Source organism: Rhodamnia argentea, chromosome 8 (assembly GCF_020921035.1).
Source record: "Rhodamnia argentea isolate NSW1041297 chromosome 8, ASM2092103v1, whole genome shotgun sequence".
NCBI classification, from domain to species: Eukaryota; Viridiplantae; Streptophyta; class Magnoliopsida; order Myrtales; family Myrtaceae; genus Rhodamnia; species Rhodamnia argentea.
Window position 1 is genome coordinate 21,241,431 of NC_063157.1, and position 20,722 is coordinate 21,262,152.

General features: G+C 40.8%; 2 protein-coding genes across 5 annotated transcripts; both read left to right on the forward strand.

The window, feature by feature from the left end:
- The first annotated feature begins 1,471 nt into the window (after positions 1-1,471).
- LOC115748226 (protein ENHANCED DISEASE RESISTANCE 4-like) lies at positions 1,472-6,024 on the forward strand. 4 transcript variants are annotated; one of them, XM_048283736.1, is made up of 3 exons: positions 1,472-2,677; positions 2,768-2,991; positions 3,332-6,024. In XM_048283736.1, the coding sequence occupies exons 2-3, from the start codon at positions 2,871-2,873 to the stop codon at positions 5,635-5,637; spliced, it is 2,427 nt and encodes an 808-aa protein (XP_048139693.1). In that variant the 5' UTR covers positions 1,472-2,677; positions 2,768-2,870; the 3' UTR covers positions 5,638-6,024. The 4 variants fall into 4 exon arrangements, with proteins under 4 accessions (XP_048139693.1, XP_030540548.1, XP_030540547.1 ...); XM_030684688.2 differs by having other exon boundaries at positions 1,472-2,095; XM_030684687.2 differs by having other exon boundaries at positions 1,472-1,864.
- Positions 6,025-7,102: 1,078 nt separating this feature from the next.
- Positions 7,103-20,472, forward strand: LOC115748225 (E3 ubiquitin-protein ligase SHPRH). The gene is made up of 20 exons (XM_030684682.2): positions 7,103-7,309; positions 7,675-8,497; positions 8,581-8,787; positions 9,569-9,630; positions 9,744-10,230; positions 11,794-11,994; positions 12,179-12,434; positions 12,541-12,781; positions 12,857-13,023; positions 13,141-13,737; positions 14,406-14,572; positions 15,414-15,630; positions 15,714-15,914; positions 16,305-16,421; positions 16,827-17,069; positions 17,258-17,465; positions 17,971-18,185; positions 18,795-18,946; positions 19,165-19,414; positions 19,871-20,472. Exons 2-20 carry the CDS (start codon positions 7,677-7,679, stop codon positions 20,126-20,128), a joined length of 5,067 nt encoding a protein of 1,688 aa, XP_030540542.1. The 5' UTR covers positions 7,103-7,309; positions 7,675-7,676; the 3' UTR covers positions 20,129-20,472.
- The last annotated feature ends 250 nt before the right edge of the window (positions 20,473-20,722 follow it).

Sequence of the window (20,722 nt, forward strand, 5' to 3'; positions counted from 1 at the left end):
CCGACCCCCCCACATTCCCGACCCACGGCTCGCGTCGTGCCACGTGTAAAGCACAGCTAGCACCCGAGCCGTTTGTCAACCCCAAATCTCTTTTTTTTTTTTTTTTCTGCGGTATTCCAAGTTTGACTCCTTCGCCTCTTTCTTTTTGGCTTTTCAGCCATACAATTCAGAGCGCACCAGCTTCGGTTTAAAGAGTCGGTGTTCTAACTGTTTGCCAATTAATCATTGATCTAATCACGATTACCTCTTTGGCTTCTTCAAAATTCGGATCCACCCTTTTAGTAATTCAACCACAATCAATATAAATTATTGAGAATATGATGATGGTTGTTTATGAGAATGCGCATATTCATACTGATTTTTTTCGATGACCGAGTCTACAAAAAAAATCTTTTGGGTTTGGTTCAGCATTTGAAATGGATTTTAAGAAAATACAAATGCCTTCAACCTAAAGAAATTTGAGAAAATGCTAATCATGTTCGGTAAAAACTCATTTGGAATGGGCTTTGATTAAACTGGTGTTTGGTAGAAACAATTTTGCAAATGAGCTTTGAATGCAAATTTCTTTTTTTTTTTAATCAAAAATAACCTTCGTTGGACGGGTAAATGCCGGTGGCCATCGCCCGACCTCAAGCCCCCCTCGCCAAGGGTCGCGCTACCCAAGCGACGGCGGCTTGAGATTGCGCGACCTCAAGCGACACATGGGTTTGCGTGAGCAAGGAGCCGCCGCCGGGGTCACGCAACCTAGGCATTGTCACTTGGGCGGCGGCTCTCGCCCGGGCAATCGATCCTTGCCGGCCCCTCGCCATTCCTCGGCTAGTGAACTCCACATCTCAATCCTCAATCAACAAAGAACATGAACAGTGTGAGAGAGGGGTAAAGTCGGAAAAATGGGAAATCGGCGAGGATAGTTTTGGAACGAAGAAAAGTTTTTTGGTATTTTACCAAATGCTGAAAGCCCAATGCTGATAGAGATCAGCATTGGATTTTTAGCTTCTTCAAGGATAATAGTTAGCCAAATGCTGGCCTAAAACTGAATCAAACGCTTCAATATTCTCCCAAAGAGCTTTGAGGGAAGAAAGTTTTTTGAAAAAGTTGTACCAAACCCACCCGAAAGCAGTCATCTTTCATCCATTTTGAATTCCAATTCCTTGTCATACTTCCACAAAACATGTGTTCCTTTTCTTCGCTTGAGAAAATACCGCGTGAAGAGGCGCCCAATGCCAGAAAAACAGAGGTTGACTTGGGGGAACATACAAAACGAGACTCGTCCGGACATCGAGATAACGGTCGCGCGAGGGAGACTGGGAATGTCCATGGACATGGTGTGCGCGAGGCGTGAACAGGTCAACACATGTTGGCCTCGGAACACGACAGCACCAGTCGCAGCCAACACGTAATCCGCCACCTCATCTGACGTGCCCTTTGATTTAAAGAATCCGAAAAAATTGGTTATTCAGCTCGCACTCCTATGCTCTGTCTCGTCTTTGGGCCATGATGTCCTGTCTGTGCCCGCCCCAATTCAATGCTACTTTATCAGCACCCAACGACATCTTCTTTCTCTTTTGTTGTTCTGCTATTTTAGCTGAGAGGAGAGAGAGAGAGAGAGAGAGAGAGAGAGGGTGATTTTCAGTTCTGGGTCAATGGGTTTGACTGGGAAAGCTTCTTAAACACGGAAAAGAAGACTCCCTGTGGTTCTTGAATTTCAAATTCCAAGAGAGAGAGAGAGAGAGAGAGAGAAGCAGTGAAGAAGCAAAGCAAGAAACAACCGATGTGGAAAATGAACAGATGGGTTTGTGTTCTTCGGGGGCAAAGAAACGAAGTTTCCACCATTTTTCTCTATTCCCACTTTCTTTCTAGCAAGGTTCGTTTTGGTCTACGCTTTCACACTTGTACCCACACCCTTCTTCTTTTATAGCATTTGATCTAGATACCAGACAGACTTCCACTTATTGTTGCTTCTCAATTTAGAATCCCTATTCTATTTTTCCTGTCTAGTTTTGTGTGAAAGACAAAAAGCCATTTGAAGAAGGAGGGGCTGTCTCGGATTCATTTTGGATCTTGCTCTGTTTTGATCTGCTTCTAGCGGGATTATGTATGTCAGACAAAGTTATTCCTCTTTATTTGTCTTAGTTTTGTTGTTCCGTGTTCATTAATTTCTTCTTATTTTCACTCTCTAGAATTGGGAATATTCCTCTGTAGGTGTGTTTCTGCTTTCTTTAAGGTTTGGCTGTATAGGCTTCGAATATTCTGGAACTGAGGTGGAGTAGATGTAGGACAATCTTCTTTCCTGTTTGTGTTTGTGGATCTCTTGTACGCCGTCTTGGTGATTGTTTAGTTATGGCATTTTCTCTGTGGTTTTAGAATTCGATTTCAGGCATCTGAGTGGGCTGAAATTAGACGGATTTCGTGTTTTTGCTGATCTCCGATGAATCCACATAGAATTTTAGAGAATCCTTTCGGTCACCAGGACAAAAACTCCTCGTTTCTTAGACAATTCCTGGTATGCTATGAAGGCAGTTTGATGTACTGTACTCTGTAAATTGCTGAATAAGTTCTGCTGGTTGTGGGGACAGTTGCTTATTTGGGTTGTACTTGTGCATATACTTCTGTGGAAGGTTAGTTTGTTGGGCATGCTTTTCTGCATTTGTGACAACTGAGCAATGAACATTCACAGGTTGAGATTATCGTTTCAATGTGCATATCTAATAGATGTGCTTTCCTTTCGTTTGCTTTCAGAACTGATGTTTCGTACCTTGTCGATTAGGATGCTTCATAACTGAGTCTTGGCCTTGATATCATCTCCGCCAAACATTAGTCAAAGGGATTTTATCTGAAAGAGATAAGAGCCATAAAAATTGGGGGAGATCATGACAGATAGTGCAGCTCCTAAAGTTCGACTTGTCAAGTGTCCAAGATGCCGGGAGCTCCTTCGAGAATCAGCAGATGTTCCTGTATATAGATGTGGCGGGTGCAGCGTGATTCTTCAAGGTAATTATCTTGGTATATTCTGTATACTTTGAGGAATTTGTGATTCTTCAGTGCTGTCAATGTTTTTGCAAGTTGAAAGACCCTTAAAGGGCTCATCTTGGGAATCTCTTACATGTAGAGCAGTAGAAGACCCTCTCCGCTTTCTGTTTCTGTATGTTTTCATGATTTTCTGTCCCAAGATTGCTTTGACCTATACCATTATCCTCTTAATCTGCTCTCGCGAAAATCTGTACCTCTAATTTGCTAGGATGAGTTGACTTCATAGCTTTTGAAGCGAGTGATGACAGAAAGGTTGCCCTTCTTTATGTTTTTCTGATGACACCTTGTTGTTGGCACACAGCAAAATACTGGAGGAATGACGCCAAGGATACAGGGTCAGATATTCGTGAAGAGAGTAGCATCCCGACAGAGAAATCAGCTTATGGTAATGGTTCTGAGGATAAACAATCAAGCAGCACACGTAATGAAATGATGATTCCTTCATCAGAAGATAGTTCTGTAAATCTAAATGGTCTGGGCGAACGGGAGACATCTATCTGTCATAACCCGGAGCAGGCAGAAGAGGCACAGTTTTGTAACGGTGACCTCAACAATGGGAAGAGCGGAAGCGAATCTGGGAATATTGACGTGGAGGAAAATGGAGAACTTGAGGAGCCTTGTTTGTCTGCTGCGGTTAGTTCTCATGATAACAATCAGTCATCTCAAATTGGTGAAACGATGGAAGGTCAGCTAAAAGAAGAAAGTTTGCCAATCCCTGAAGCAAACTCTGTGCTAGAAGCAAATAATGGTGCGATTGACTCCAAGAATGACAGCCCGAGAACGGTATCCGGAAGTAGTTCGCAGGTTACCGAAGAGGGTCTAGCGGAAGAAAACATATTAGCCAGTGACGCCCCACTGTTGTCTTCTGGCGAACAGAAAGAGCAACTCCAGACTGATGTTGCAATTCGTCATGCTTTTGAGCGGATGACGTCTAAGGAAACATTTGCAAGCACGGAGTATGTTGACCCAGTCTCTGAATTCAGCGACGCATTAGGTGACATGTCCGTATCACCCGCTGCCAGAAGCTCTCATGCTTATGAAGGCAGCGTGTCTTCTTACGACGCCTTCGAAGATCAATACCATGACAGGGATTTCCATAAGTTTAAGTATCCTGGAGAGAAAATGAATTCTGTGCCTTCTAAAGAACGGCGAAATAGGGGCAAGTATCGGGTGAATGGCTTGGTGGGTAGAGATGCTCGAGTTCGTCATCCAGATAGGCACTTTGCACTGCCTTTTTCTTCAGATATGGGGCTTTATGCCATGAAAGGAAGCAGATGGGTCCAAAATGGGATGGCAGAACCCTCGAGCCACGTCCCTCCTAGTAGATACCATATAGGATCAGAAAGAGATGAATTACCGCCTAGGATTCCAAGGCAACCCGGAGCTGGCTATGATCATGGAAGTCCATCCAGTCAAGTGTACCCTGAGCATGACAAGTTGAAACTATTGAAAATGGTCTATGAACTGGAGGACCAACTTAAGAGGACATGTAACCTGGATGAGGTGGCTAGCGAAAGGGTTTCTGCGGGATTCAACTGGAAGGAAAAGCATAGCCGTATGTACTATGATGGTGGCCTATTGGAGGAGAGCAACTCTCCAGGATTAAATGTACCTGGATATCTTAGGAGAAGCGAGCCACGCAATAATTGGCGATCCTCAAAAATACCCTTCTCCGCCGAGATGACGAAAAGAAGTTACCAATACAACCACACCCATTTGCGTCATTTCCCTCCTGAGTATCGACGCTCTGAGCCGTTGCCTCCACCTAATATATACAATAGAGGCCTCTACGGTTTCCATGACACTCGGAATCCCTATAGTCCCTACAGCTCGTGTGCCTCAAGCCCTCAGCGTTATATGGATGATGAGCCCTCGATGGGGGATAGTGAGACTAACTCCAATCACCGGAGGTATAAGATCCGAGAATTTAACAATTATTTTAGGGAAAATCATCATGTGGTGAAGAGGCATTTACGTCCTATAACTGGTGGTGCCCCACTCCTAACTTGCGACCGATGCTCAGAACTTCTGCAACTTCCTGCAGATTTTCTGTTTTTCAAGAAGAGGTGTCATCGACTAAGGTGCGGTGCTTGCAAGGCAGTGCTCAAATTTTCAGTTCAAAACCGAATTCATATAGTGCCATATGTGCGAGATGCTGAAGCGCCTCCACCTAGCGAGGCCGAAGACTATGATGACTCAATGAATAGGCGGAGATATCCGCCGACTTCTCATGCCAATGGTTTTCCACAAGCGGAACCTGTGTCTTGCTCTGATGATTACGGACTTTCCATAGGTAAAAGCTGTTCAACAGAAGGCGATCCTGCTTTGTCGGCACAGTTTCATGCTCTAGACGACAGTACACAGGAGAAGATGAAATCTTCTCTGAATCAGTGCCGAAACAAACAAAACAGTCTGCCTGGAATCTACAAATCAGCCTGTTGCTCTGGGCAGAATGGAATGTCCCCCGATGCCGAGGGGCTCCCCCGTCGATCAAACTCACCACTTCATCAGCTTATGGGGTATTGTTCAGTGAGCCAGGTCTTTCGAGGGCCTGAACCGTCAGATGCAGGTGCAAGTTCATCTAGCCAGAAAAAGTCAGGATCTTGACGATTTCCTCGCATAGCTTAGGCCTGAGAGAACTGGAACACGAGCATGTGATCAGGATCTATTACTGTTCTTCGGCGTTGAATCATTTCAAATTCTGGGCATTAAGAGAGCAATGCTGCAATGATAGTGTAGAACCTCTCCTATCCATTATTTCGCCGCAGAGAGTTAGATACACTAGATGCAGATTGTGAAGTTCAGATTTTCAGTGGTAGAGTTTCTTTTTTAACAGTAGTGTATGTACACGAAGGTGCAAGGGAGGATCTCTCAATTGATTTGTTTGTTCTTGTAAGTTGTTATCCATATACCACCTCTACACATGTACACTGAATTTTCCGCAGCGTCTGTATTTTATGTTCGTCCCCGCCGTGCATCCAAAACTAAAACGAAGCCGATGTAAAAAGGATTTGACTAGTGTTCGCTTTTCTTGAATTTTGAGGGATCATTTGGTTTCATTTTATCTGCTTATACAAGGCATTTCTTCCCAAAAACTCTCTTCCATCTGTTCTGATGCAAATTTTGTTCGAGCTTCTGGTTCGATGCATTGACTGTTCGTTCTCATGTTGTGGGATTGTCATGAACTAATCTTTATCTCATCTGGCGAGATTGAATAAAGCTTGGTGTTGGGAATCAGATAGTGAGTTAGATTTTTACTCTCTGGCCGCGGTGGCGGACCAATAAACTTAGATTAGAGAAGTTGCATATGCATATCAAGGATAGTCTTGCATTTCACCTATTAAATTTTCCCGTTTCGCCTAAAGAAAAAAAAAATCTATTTTTGTTTCGCCTAAAGAAAAAAAAATTGATTTTTCAGTTTCCGACGAATAGCTACTCCCATTTCAACAAACTCAAGGTATCATCATAATTGTCATCGTATAATTCAATAGAAGATTTTATTCTTTTGAATCTTGCGACTAGTGAAAATTTTCTTTATATAACGTAAAATACCCTAAACCTCTCAATAAGTTCATTATTTTTAAGAATCTTAAATGCTTTTCTTGGTTTTCATTTTTCTAGAAAGACATTTTATTCTACCTTTTCTCTTTTATCTGACGTATGGTAGCAAATCTGCAAAAAAAGAAAAAAAGAAAAGAAAAGAAATACCTTTTCGTAAAAAAAAAAACCGATTTTTAAGTTTTTGACAAATAGCTTCTCCCGTTTCAACAAACTTGAGATATCAACATTATTGCCATCCGATCGATAGGAGATTTTATTCTTTTGAATCTTGGGATTAATTAAAATTGGCTTTATATAACGTAAAATGCCTTAAACCTCTCAATAATTTCATAATTTTTAAAAATCTTAAATGCTTTTCTTGGTTTTCATTTTTCTAGAAAGACATACTTTTTTCTTGGACCGACTTATAGAAGTAAATTTTTTTTTAAAAAAAAAACCGACTTATGGTAATCCTGGAAAATTGTTAGTGTGCCCGAGGAGTTCGACCTTGCCGCGGCACAACCCAATCAAAAACCAAAGAACAGTTCCTGCGGATCACTTCACGGTGGTGAGATTAGCACCGCCCCTCCTTGCCCGCAGTCAGCGAGCCGAATCCAATCCCAACACACGCACTGCAAATACACGAGCAGTCGCACTCGCCCCCTCCGCGCGTGAAATTCAGCTTCGCCTTGCAGCTCGATTCGAGCCTCGACCCGACCAGCGGCGCTTCCTCTTCCAGGTCGGTGACGCTCGTAGTTTGCTAATAGTAATTGTTCTTCGTTCATCATTGTCTGCATGGTGAATTGGTTGTTGTATCTGCGGTTTATGGGAAAACCTGAGCTTGTTATCACACTTTGTGTTGATATTTATCTTCGCTTCTGATGCCCGTACTGTTAAGAATATTGGTAATAAGCACCTGAGGCACTCTGTAAGCAACAACTGGAAAGTTTGTAACTTTGAATACACCGTCTCATTGGGTTGTGTTTAATGTGTCTTAACAAGTGCCTCGAAGGGCACATTTACAAGACCCTTTTTATCAAAAGTGTCGTTCTCTTTGTTATATTTTGATCACAGTCTGATTTGGTCTGAATGATGTGTATACAGGGATGGGGAGAAAGAAGCAAGCTCGGCCGCGTAGGTCGGGTGGGATAATTATAGGAAGTAATGGGCAAGACAACACTAAAGCAGATTGTGCTGAGGAAAATGTTGTACCAAATCAGAAGGTACAGAAGGACGGATTGGATATGAGTGATCCACCCTTTTTTGTAGATGTTGAACGCGCTTGTTGGGCATTGGATGAGCATTTTGATATATCTGAACTTGTATTGACCGACTTGAACATACGAGGGGGATTTTCAGGTTTTAGAGTAGAAGATGGATTTTATCAGAGTTCAGATTACTCCTTTAGGTTCAGGGTGTACAACGTGAATGAGTTTGTGGCTCGAATTAAACTGGGTCATTGGCCTCTATTATCTTCTAAAGATGTACATTTGGAGTTGGTCGAGAAGTGCTCGGCTGAGAAGAATCAAAAGGTGGTTTTGTCGGGTTCTTTTGATGGACCAAACGAGGGAGTTTCTGGTCTTGTTCACTTGGCTAGTCTGAAGTTTATTTCAGTTAGGCCACTTGAGGGGATTGCTTTTTCAGAGGACATGACGACTGTAAGGGTAAGGGTGGAAATTCTCAAGAGCGCCTTCGACGCTTGTGAGTCACTTCAGGATAATACGAGGCAATTGTGGAAAAAGAGCATGATCAATGTCATGGCTTGGTTGCGACCAGAGGTTATGACTTCAGAGGCCAGGTATGGAATTTGTCAATCTGAAACAGTGGGAAATGATTTGCATCCAGATGAAAGGGATAGCGCCACAGTAAACCGGAAAGATGTAAAGTTTGACGTCAGTGGATTTTATGAGGCCATCAAGCCGTCAAAGTAAGTATAGCCGTGAATTCTTATTTGAGTTCTTTGAGATATCTCCTCATATGGTCTTTGTTGCTTGCTTCTTTGCTGTACAGAGCGGATCCAATGCTCGGTGATAAGATTCCCAACTTACTTCCTAAGCTTAGGCCATATCAACGTCGCGCTGCGTACTGGATGGTGCAGAGAGAGAAAGGCGCTTTAGGAAGTTCTGACACCCAGGGAACAAGTCAGTTAGTTTCTCCTCTATGTATGACTGTGGGTTTTGTTGACTCCGGTTTAAAAATGTTCTACAATCCATTCAGGTGCAGTTTCTCTATTCTTTCGTTGTACTTCTTAAATTTGTCAAAGAATTAAGAAGCTCATGACATAAATTTAAATTCCAGCGTGATTATGGGTAAAATGGTTGAGTGTGGCTGAGTGTGGGTGGCATATCTCCATTTTTGAGCACATGATTTCTACATCCTGTAACCTTCACCCTCCCAGTTAAGTCCATCAGCTTAGTTGCAATGTTTACCCAACATCAAATGTAAGACATGGCATAGTTGTATGCCATAGACAACAGGGAGCAGGAATACAGTAAAAGGATTGACATGGAGGATAATTGGAACAAGGGCTAACAAGATCCTAAACTTCGACTTGACATCTAATACCTGATATCGGATCGTTTGTTCTCAAAGTCTGTTGGCGAACTTGATTAGATTACATCTTGCAACCATTTTCACGTAAATGGACTCACGATGATGGTAGTGGTTGGTTAATTGTTAATGTGGATAGAAATTAAATATGCTGCTGTTCGGTGCAACTTTACTTCCGGCTGTTACATGGGATGCTTTCCTCCACAGAATAGTTTCTGCTTCTGCCTTGCTTGAATTCATATTCTCTCTCTCTCTCTCTCTCTCTCTCTCTCTCTCTCTCTCACATTATGATGATCAGCAACCTCAACATAAGGGTCATAAGACATTCACTTTGATAGCATCATTTGTCAGCTTTTTATGCCTTAGCTGAGCCAATTTTGTACCTGCATTATTATGATATGTTATAATTTTGCTTGGAAATGTTTGTTTTTCATTTCATGTTTTCCAGTGGTAATGTGGCAATGCACCCAGAAGTTTTTTCTGAACATGTATCTGGTGGTATCCTTGCTGGTGAGTCCAAAAGATATTTTGAGCTTAATCTTTTTTATTTCTATGCTAATATGATCCTTAATGCTATTACTGCTGGAACTATTCACACCATAATGATCGATAATTCCAAACAGATGAGATGGGTTTAGGAAAGACTGTTGAGCTGCTAGCTTGCATCCTTTCCCACCGTTGGTCAGCATCTGAGAGTGGACCATGCATCGATGCGGAATCACAATTGAGAGGAGAGAGTCAAATTCATATTAAAAGATTAAAAAGGGAACGGGTTGAGTGCATTTGCGGAGCTGTGACTGAAAGTTTCCGGTACACAGGACTGTGGGTTCAATGTGACGTCTGTGATGCATGGCAACATTCCGATTGTGTTGGTTATTCAGCTAGAGGGAAAAAGGTGAAGGATGGTAGTGGACAACAGCAAAGAGAGAAGAACGTCGAGAAGTTCAGAAGAAAGAAAAACGTTCCCACTATTGTAGAGAGGGAGGGAAAATATGTCTGTCAATTATGCTTGGAATTGATGAGCGCTACTGAATCTCCTGTTCCAAGTGGGGCAACTCTAATTGTGTGTCCGGCTCCTATATTGCACCAATGGCAAACTGAAATTATAAGGTATAGAAGCTAATATTTTGATGTTATTGTCCATTTCCTTTCCAGAACTTTAGATTTAGCATCATGTGTGAGCTGTATATTTCTATGTGTTATGGCTAGTGAGATTAATCTAGAGAGGTTGAATGGTTATAAAGTGAAATCTGATAAATTTTCGAGGAATAAATAGAATCAAATTGATATATGCAGGAACAGTTTGATATATGCATGAACCAGCTGCTCATATCAAGTGCAGTGCTTCTACAAACAGTTAATTAAATAAGCAGAGAAATAGAGGTAGATGCATGTAGATTTATAGTGCTTCGGCTTAGATCATGCCTACATCCACTCTCCCGGACTAACGGCAATCAACAGGCTGAATTTCGCTAGTAATTCTTTGAGACACTACAATTGTAGCTTCCACTGCTTCTACCCAAAACTGGTAGATCACACTACCAAAACTCACACGCTACTGCAACACTTGCACGCTTCTCAAAAGAAATGACAATAAGTGTATCACACTCAGTAACTGAACTTTTCACTCAACAAATGTATCAAGAAGCAAAGCTCTCTTGGTTTCTCGGTTTTTTGCAATTCATCAGCTATATATATATATTGGCGTGTATTGATCTTCTTATCTAGTTGTCAATCCTCAAGTTGACCGTTGAATGGTCTTCGAGACACTTGATTTTGACATTATAGATATGCCACAAAATCGCTAGAGATTTGGCTGCCTATTTAATAAAATATTTAATTAATCTTGTAGCTTCCCCGAATGGAGTTGCGTATATTAGGAAATACTCCTTGTCTACGGATATAATTGATTATTGATTGGATTTTCCTTAGAGCAAATAATTCCGCAATTCCAGACCTGTGATTACCTGTCAAATTTCTTTAGACATGAATTCATGGTCAAAAGAATGTCTGGGTCTTCAATTATCCAGCACGTGACAAGCACTTTCTTCTCAATTGTCAGCAATATGTGAATCTACCCAAGCTCCTCGCTGGTGATCAACTTATGTATTGCTTTCTATCAATTATCCTAAGTACATTAGTGATTAGGGCTTCATAAACCTGTTTACCTATTGGTACCTCCAAGTCATCATGAACTTCCATTCTACTCAACTTGTTCACCCCTTAAGGTCTCTCTGGTCTTTTCAAGGCCTTTCACTTAGCACTTTGGATTACTTCAATGGTGATAAAGCATTGCTCAATTTGAGGTCACCTGAATCGAAACACTATCTGCATTTATCAAGACATAAATAGCAAAAGATGGTTTTGTCAATGTCAAAATATCTTAAGAGGTTTTCTCAACATTATGTGCTTTCAGTAGTTGCCTATAGTGAATATTGACAAAGTTCGTTTGATGAGATTGATGGGTGGCCTGATCTTGAAAGCATACTATCATCTTTAGTAGTTTTGGGCTTCTAGATGTTTTTTTATGTTCAATGCATTTTGGTTCTGAATTTTATTATTAAATAGTTATCAAGTAAAATTTCCATGTTAATGAGATGCTTCAGTTGTTGCATTTCTGGTGCATTGAACTTAAATTTCAGATTTTATGTGTGCCTTTGCTCCCCCTTGTAGGCACACAAATACTGATTCTGTGAAAATGCTGGTTTATGAAGGAGTGAAAAACACATCCTTTTCCGAAGAACCAGCAGTTGAAGTCGATGAACTTGTTTCCTATGACATTGTACTGACAACATATGATGTTCTGAAAGAGGACCTGTCACATGACTCAGATAGGCATGAAGGGGATCGCCGCTTCATGAGATACCACAAGAGGTTCCATCAAAGCTCCATATTCATGATTTTCACATTTGTCCTTTACTAAGAACACAAGGCCCCCAGCCTAAACGAAAGGAAAAATTAAGAAGATTTATCATCAGTAACTTACCAGAACAATTTCTTAGATGCCCTGATGGTGGAGTGTAATGCTGGTTAAGATATGTTTACTACTTGCTTATAGGTATCCTGTTATTCCGACTCCACTCACTAGAATCTTCTGGTGGAGGTTATGTTTGGATGAGGCTCAAATGGTGGAGAGTAATGCTGCTGCTGCAACAGAAATGGCATTACGATTACATTCTAAATATCGTTGGTGTATTACTGGCACTCCCATTCAGCGTAGACTGGATGATTTATATGGGCTCTTGAAGTTCCTTAAACTAAGTCCTTTTGATGTCCCTAGATGGTGGAATGAAGTTGTACGAGATCCATACGAGGTATGAAGTTCTTTATGATTTTCTTATGTGGAATAAGCTCTCATATTAGACTTGCTTCCATTGGTACTTCAATATGAGAACACTCTTTTTTGCCCTTTGGCTGCAGAGGAGAGATGCGAGAGCTATGGAATTTACCCACAATTTGTTCAAGCAAATTATGTGGCGTTCTTCAAAAAGACATGTTGCTGATGAATTACATCTCCCACCTCAGGAAGAGTGTCTTTCATGGCTTTCTTTCTCAGCTATCGAGGAACACTTCTATCAGAGGCAGCATGAAACTTGTGTGGATTATGCTCGTGAACTTATTGAGAGTTTAAAGGCGGATATTCTCAAAAGAGAAGCTACAGGTTGTGCATCTTCTCTGATGGTTCATTTTGTGAGACTTTGAGATGGAATGTGACAACTCACACCTGCGTTTTTAGGTAGTGCATCTTCTGCACCATCTGATTGTATAATCACTCATGTGGAGGCTGCGAAGCTGCTGAACTCACTACTGAAGCTTCGCCAAGCATGCTGTCATCCTCAAGTAGGAAGTTCTGGACTTCGCTCTCTACAAAAGTCGCCCATGAGCATGGAAGAGGTCTTAACGGTATGTTTGCTTTTTAGCTTGATTGATAGATTATGCATGGGTCTTAAAGCGCTGAGGAGGCAAGTCCAAGAAGTATAAGATCAGTGATTGCTAACTTCTAGAGGAACTTTTTCCCAGGTTCTCATTGGTAAGACAAAGATAGAGGGAGAGGAAGCCCTGAGGAGGTCAGTTGTTGCTTTGAATGGGCTTGCTGGTATAGCCATCATAGAGGACAATCCTTCTCATGCTGTGTCCTTGTACAAAGAGGCCTTGGATTTAGCTATGGAGCACTCAGAAGATTTCAGCTTGGATCCTTTGTTGAATATTCACATTCATCACAATCTTTCTGAGATACTTTTCAAGTCTTCGAATGGCTCACTGCAACTCCAGTTAAATGATGGACTAATTTTCGGAATCCCTGGGAACAAGGCCTCAAAGAGACCTTATTTTGGAGAATGCGATGATGAATATGCCACAAAGCGGCAAAAATTGAATGGAATCAAAGATGATAGTTCTGTTTCAAACACTCCAAAGGCACCTACTTTCACTTCTGACGTGTCAGTGGATGCCTCAAATGAAACAAATGAGTGCAATGCGAAGCCCTCTTTTGCGTCTAATTCTTTTAGTTATGATTATCTGGAAACAGTTTGCGAGACCTTCAAGCAAAAATTCCTGTCTATTTTCAATTCAAAGTTGATCGTTGCTCAACTGGACTTCAGAAAATCGTATGAGCAGGTTTGTTTTGTGTATGATCCTCTGTACTAGTGAAAGTTCATTCCATGCTAAATTAAGTTGATGTTTGTCTAAGTGGTTTAGGAGTTCTATAATTGAGCAAATTAGCCATATCATTCCTGTCTAAAATGTGTCAAACCTATTAGTAGTTAGAGCATTCAGGGATAAATTACTGGTTGATCTGTACCTTGGATCCATTTCATGACTGTTCAAGCCTCTAAGACAAATGATAGCCTAACATAGAACTAGAGCTTCGTTCTCTAGTTCTCTGCATCTACGATAACAAACGTGCTTGTGCTCTTAAGTTACTTGTCCTCTGAATTTAAATCCATTTTATATGGAGGCTCATCTTACTCACAAGAAGGATTAAGGAATAACTAACGGTTAATGGACACTAAGCTTTTAGGTCAAAACGGTCACCTAACAAGTAGCTTCCCTGTCTGCTTTCTCCAATCAAAGCAGAATACCTTTCACTTCTTCAGCGATTAGTATGTGTTTGCATTGCTTGATTAACAATATGTCCTTAATGACTGTCTGTAGGCAGCATGCAGTATCTAGCTTGTAAGGCTTTTATTTCCAGTTTTCTCCAATGTAATCATTGTTGTGCTTTTTATTTGCCTAGTTTCCTGGTTGACAACTGGTTGTCTAATACTACTTTTTGTGTCTTGAAGGTCTGCGATGCGTTTAATGAAGTGAAAAATCAACGTTCAGTTTGGTGGTTGGAGGTTCTTCATCATATCGAACAGAGTACGGATTCCACGGGTGAGTTAATAAGAAAGATTGGTGAAGCTGTCCTGGGATCTACTAACAATTCAAGGTCATCTAAAATTGGCTCTGGGTGAGTCCTTTTGTTATTTTCTGCATCTTGTTCTTCTTCTAGTGCAAAAATGGCTCTTGGTGAGTCCTGTTATTTAAATATGAATGTTATACTTCTTGTAATACAAAAAGAAGAAATCCCCTCTGTTTCCTTTCCATATGCTATGATAATGCATATTCTTGCTTCCATGAAAAATTGTCTTTACTTTTGGCTCTGCCTTACATTGAAACTTACCTGCCATTCTCCTTTGAAGTAAATTTTGAAAACCGTTTGGGAAATGATTCTTTTAGCCCCTAAGAGCGTGCAAGATCCTCCTCACATGCAATCTCTAAGCTGTGAAATGGAACTAAGTTGTGTCCGGTTTTGTTGTGTTAATCCCATATATGTGCAGATGATAAGCAGAGAGGAAAATGATTTTCTTTTGGTTTTTCACCTTTATGTTTTTGGGGGTTTTGGGTTTGTTTGTTTGTTTGTTTTTTTTTTTTTTTTTGGGGGGGGATGGAAGTAGTTAAATTTCTTTGCTTGTCAATTCCTTCCTTGTTAAATTATTTATTTTCTAATTGTTCGCAAAAATTGGTAGCTAATCATGGTTTTGTGACATGGGCATCAAGTAAATAGCTGCTACTTTTTAATTGCATAAGTTTGGGGGGGGTGTGGTGCTACATCTGTTCCCAATGGTTAATGACTGACTGTCACATACTTATACTGCTTCTTGCCCATCCATATAGTTTGAATCATGTACATGGCTTGGTTGTATTTTTTTAGAGAGCAACTTTTTGAAAGATATACTTGTTTATGGTACAAATAAATTTTGACATCTACTCATCGTAACAGCTAGCACTCTGCTTATATCTTGATCCAGCTTTCGGAGCATCCACGGTCTAAAGTACTATATCCAGACTGGTCTTGATTCCCTGGAAGTGTCTAGGAGAGCTGTGCTTGATAGACTGTTAGAGATTGATGAGACAATGGACAAACCGAGGGATGAGGACATAGAGAGAGTAGGACATTGCCAAAACTGCCAGCCTAATGGTAATGGTCCTGTATGCATTCTCTGCGAACTAGATGAACTATTCCAGGTTCGCTACTGCTTGTTGTAGTTAAGATTAATAAATTACACCCTGAGATGTAGTACAGCTCTCTTAATCTTTTCCGTTTGCAGATATATGAGGCTCGCCTCTTTCGCCTTAGCAATGCACGTGGAGGCATAATTATGTCTGCTGAGGAGGCATTAGATCTGCAGAAGAAGAAATCTGCGCTTAACCAGTTCTATAGGACTTTGTCACAAGCAAATAAAAATTCATCATCTACGTCAAGGGATGAGGATATCACTGGCAAGAGAGATACTGGCGAGAAAGTAGTGGTCAGTGATATATTCATCTCTTTAACCTTTTTATTGAAATTATGCTTGTTAGTCCATTTTCTTTGGTTCTTATCAGATTGTGCTGCTTAGCTTCTTGGACACTGCCTCAGTATTTTGAGTTTAGAATTGAACTTGGGCTTCTCATTATAGTATGTGGCGAACCAAACATCAACTGTCAAATGTACATTCTTTGTGAAGGAAAAAGCGTATTTTCTTCAAGTAATTTGGTTGCGGTTTAACTTATCTTAATTTGATTTTATTTCTTGAGCGTGATAGTGCTAGTTGTTGCAGATTCTAGTTGTAGTTTCAGCTTGGGATTCTAGATATCTGTTAAACTACTTTTGAATGATGGAAGTTAAGAATCTTATGTAAATGATTGTGGGTTCATAGGTTTCTAAGTCTCCCTCTGAGTTGGAGGTTGTGCTTGGAGTCATACGGGGCTACAGCAAAGTGCATTTGGGGAAAGAGGGTAAATCAGCAGCCACCAAGCAACTACGTCTTCTAGAGGTATTCCACTCTCGTCTTTCTTGATTTGATTTGGGCCAAGGGATTGGAAATGTGTTGGCTTAGAAATGCTTCAACCACATTATTTTTTTACAATAATATTAGGTTATACATGTTAATCTGGGGGGTAAATAGATCTAAGGCGTATTGATTTTAATTATGTCCAGAAACCCCACTCGAACTTTGGATGCTCATTGCAGTTTAATTGATTCCTTGTGACACTCCACAGTTTTGTGGTACAGGACCCAAACAGATGCCTATTGGATGATTTGACTGGGGAGTTTGGTCTTAGTTGTAGTTATAATCCTCTTCTTAGACCATTTTAGGAACTGTTGTCGTTATTGTGATATCCGGATTTCATTACTATTTTCGAGTCTCCGACACTATTTCCTGTTTTACCGTGTATAGGACATGAGGAAGGAGTATGCCTCTGCGAGGTCTTTGTGCATTGCTCAAGCTCAAGTTTTGCGAGCTCATGATGAGATCAAGATGTCAACCTCAAGATTGCGCCTCAGAGAAGATGAGAATGATAAATCTCTTGATGCTCTAAGTGTGGAAGAATTACCTGCGAATAATGTTCATTACTCAAATGAGAAATTCATGTCTATGGCTTTGTTATTACGTATAAAAGGGAAACTTCGTTATTTGAAGGTATGCAAAAGATGCTTTGCTTGAAGTTGGCTGCACATGGTGACTCAATTTCAATTTAGTGAATAAATACGAGGGGTGGTCCCAAACCGTTTTAGTTTCCTTGCCTCGTTTATGGCCATACCCTGGTTTTACCCATTTCTTTCTTGTTTTTTAGCATGATTTTTTCTTTTCTAATTTGTCCATGTCAGGGTCTGGTGCAAGCAAAGCAGAAGGTTTCCATGGAGAGCACAGATAATTCCTTCTTAACTCAAGATACAGCTACCTGTCCGGTTTCTCCTATGGAACAGAGAAATGAACACTCAGTGAATGCTTGTCAGGAAGCCTGCCCAATTTGCCATGAAAAACTAAGCATTCAAAAGATGGTTTTTCAATGTGGACATGTCACTTGCTGTAAATGTGAGTACTCTCTCTCTCTCTCTCTCTCGAATCTTGTGGGTTCCAGATGGGGGCAAGCGTATGTAACGACTTGCATGCATTATAATTTTTGCTCTTTCGCCCATAACATGATGTTGCTGATAGTTTGAGGTCAGATATTATCATTTTTCTGTATTACAAAAGATTATCCATCAATGATGCTAAGTTTCAAAAGATTCTATCATGTTTATGATCATAGAAAAGGCACCATCAATTTTGAGCACGTAGGTAATTTGTTGTTTTGAACTCTATGTTAGTTGATTCAAATATTGGGTATCAAAGCCTTTGGCTTAACTATTCCCACCCATATGTTGTATTAGGAAGCGCCTTGGCTTTTATGTTGAGATCTGAGTCAAGAACCAATGCTGTCACTCTGGTTACCTGTAGCTTACTTCTCTTTCAATTGTTTTATAATTTTATTGTGCACCGTTGATTGGTTTGCCTCTCACTGAATTCTCTATGTTGTGTCCCTATTTGCTTCATGAAGGCCTATTTGAATTGACTGAACGCAAACAAGGTCAGGCTGGAGAGTCCCAGAGAAGATGGGTGATGTGCCCCATCTGTCGACAACATACGGAGTTTGAAAATATTGCTTATGCTGACGATAGACAAAATAAATCACCTAATTCTTCTGGGCTGCATGAATCTCAAGATAGCAGAAATGAAGCTTCTATCACTGTCCAAGGGTCATATGGAACAAAGGTATAACCTGTCTGAAAATAATTGAAGACATCGGAGATGTCTGAATAGTCTGCGTGGAAGTATTTCCAAACTGATAACAAGTATGTTTCCTGAAAACATCACTTTAGAATTAAGAAGGATATATCTGTACCCCTGTGGATGAAGCAAAACACGAGATGGAGCTCACTTCCAACCATTATTTTAACTCTTTACGGCATCTCACCAGACCTGAGCATTATCATTGCTTTGTTGAGAAACTTTGTGCGAAGTTTCACTTCTTTGAGGTCCTTCCTTTTTGTGTGGATTGGTCTAGGTGATTTTTAAATTACATGCTTTATTCTGGTGGGGTCACGAGGTTGGTGGGGGTGGATGCTTCATGGATTTGTATCAGAAGTATGCTCGATGCACTTTCTAGCAACCTTAAAGGGAGTAGCAGCCTCGTCAAAATAGCTGCAATTTTATTACACCGCTTAATCCACAAGAATACTAAATAATTTGACTTTAGTTGAATTAGAGGGTTTCTCTTTTGCCCATGAGTTTAATTAGAGGTTGATTCAGTATTTTTGTCATTACAATTTTTTCTTTGGAGTTACAATTAGTTACTTCTTGTCTGTGGGAGTCTTATTGAAGATTGAGGCAGTCACGAGGAGAATCTTGTGGATCAAGTCTACTGAGCCAAACTCAAAAGTTCTTGTTTTCTCTAGCTGGAAGGATGTTCTTGATGTGCTGGAACATGCGTTCAAAGCTAACGGTATCTCTTATGCACGGATGAAAGGAGGGAGGTAATTAGGACAAGGAATGACATCTTCCCTTCTATATATGGACATTTACTCTCTTCATTTTTATTGAGTAATTATTTGTTATGGACTTGCACCAAAAGAAACCGAGTTTTGTCAGTCGCAGGAAAAACCACAGGTTACTTGTTTTATTAGGTTACTGATTAGACTCGATATGCACTGATGGAATCGAGATGCTGATACCATAATGATACTGGAAACAGGAAAGCGCACACGGCGGTCGGCCATTTCAGAGGACAAAACATGAGTGTAAAAGTAAATAAAAGGGAGCATTGCGAAGATATTCAGGTGTTGCTGCTCTTAGTCCAGCATGGGGCCAATGGGCTCAATCTCTTAGAAGCAAGGCACGTGATTTTGGTGGAACCACTGCTTAACCCTGCTGCGGAGGCACAGGCAATCAGCCGAGTGCATCGGATTGGGCAAGAAAATAAGACGCTAGTTCACCGTTTCATAGTAAGTTCATCTGATGACTTCTTATGCAATCTTGTTTGGTGTGACAAAGTACTGCATATCTATCTTGCTGTGCTGATACCGTATCCCCCATAGTAAAAATTGAAATTGATCCAGTTTGGAGTTGATTTTACACAAAACCAAATATTGTTAGTTGGAGAACTCAAATGAAACCGATATCGACTCAAAGAATGGGTAACCCTCAAATGAAGACAGATACCCTGGGTTGAACTACTTTTGTTCGAGTTAATTTATGACATATAACTCTAAATAGAACTCTCATGACTGAGGTGAAGTGTGAAGTATGTTGACCTTTCAGGGGATCTGATGATTTCTTTTTCTAATTCGTGTCTGTGTTTGTGTGTTTAGGGTGGGGTTATAACCCAGAACGATAGGATACGACTCCAGAACTGCACATCTTTCTTCAAAACTTAGTCAGGCTTTTCTTTGTTCCTTTAGGTGAAAGATAGTGTTGAAGAGAGCATCTATAAGCTGAACAAAAGCAGGAACGGCAGTTCATTCATAAGCGGGAATACCAAAAACCAGGACCAGCCTGTCTTGACACTTAAAGATGTGGAATCCCTGTTTGCGGCATCGCCTGCCACCCCACTGCAGACTGATGAGAAGCCTATGGAAAGCCTAATGCATTTGCCACCTTCCATGGCCGCTGCTGTAGCAGCTGAGAGAAGACTCCAGGAACAGACAGCTATTTCGTGACGACAGATATTTCCAGCAACGACATTGACCATCACAATGCGCACTCCTGAAAATTCTCGGGTTTCATCACTGTTGGCAGTTAAAAAGCTGTTTGACAACCCGCTTCCCTTAATTTTGTAGGATATGTTACCTGTGCTCTTCATTCCATAAACCATACTCACACCTTGTACATACCCTAATTTGCTAGCTTTCAGATGCCATTTTAGTGTCTGATCCGTGTAATCTAGTTAGGAAATTCATTTGTTATCAGTGGACAACCGTGTCTAACTCATTCTTTTAGCAGTCTTGCTCGTGCAAGAATTCCTGAGTTTTAATTGGGCGAATCTTTTGCGTCAATTTTTGTTGTCTCTGAACTGCTGTCCAATTTTAAATAGAATAATTGATTTGACTTAAAGCGAGCAGCTCGGCGCTCTCTTAAGTTGCCGTGTGAGTTCTGCCTTCTCCACACAAAAGGAAAGAAGCAAATTGCAAAGCGATTGCAGAAAGCCGCCCTTTAAAATCATGCAACGAATCTTGTATGGCTCTGGTGCGAGCGAAAGACAAAGAATCAGTAAAAAGACTGCAACCACCAAAAATGCTCATTCCACGTCGCGT

Bases quoted from the DNA above. Each gene is read 5' to 3' on its own strand.
- LOC115748226 (XM_048283736.1), top strand. From the start codon at position 2,871: ATGACAGATAGTGCAGCTCCTAAAGTTCGACTTGTCAAGTGTCCAAGA. The intron at 2,992-3,331 runs GTAATTATCTTG...GTTGGCACACAG, and splicing joins GTGCAGCGTGATTCTTCAAG to CAAAATACTGGAGGAATGAC.
- LOC115748225 (XM_030684682.2), top strand. From the start codon at position 7,677: ATGGGGAGAAAGAAGCAAGCTCGGCCGCGTAGGTCGGGTGGGATAATT. The intron at 11,995-12,178 runs GTTCCATCAAAG...ACTTGCTTATAG, and splicing joins TTCATGAGATACCACAAGAG to GTATCCTGTTATTCCGACTC. The intron at 18,947-19,164 runs GTAATTAGGACA...TACTGGAAACAG, and splicing joins GCACGGATGAAAGGAGGGAG to GAAAGCGCACACGGCGGTCG.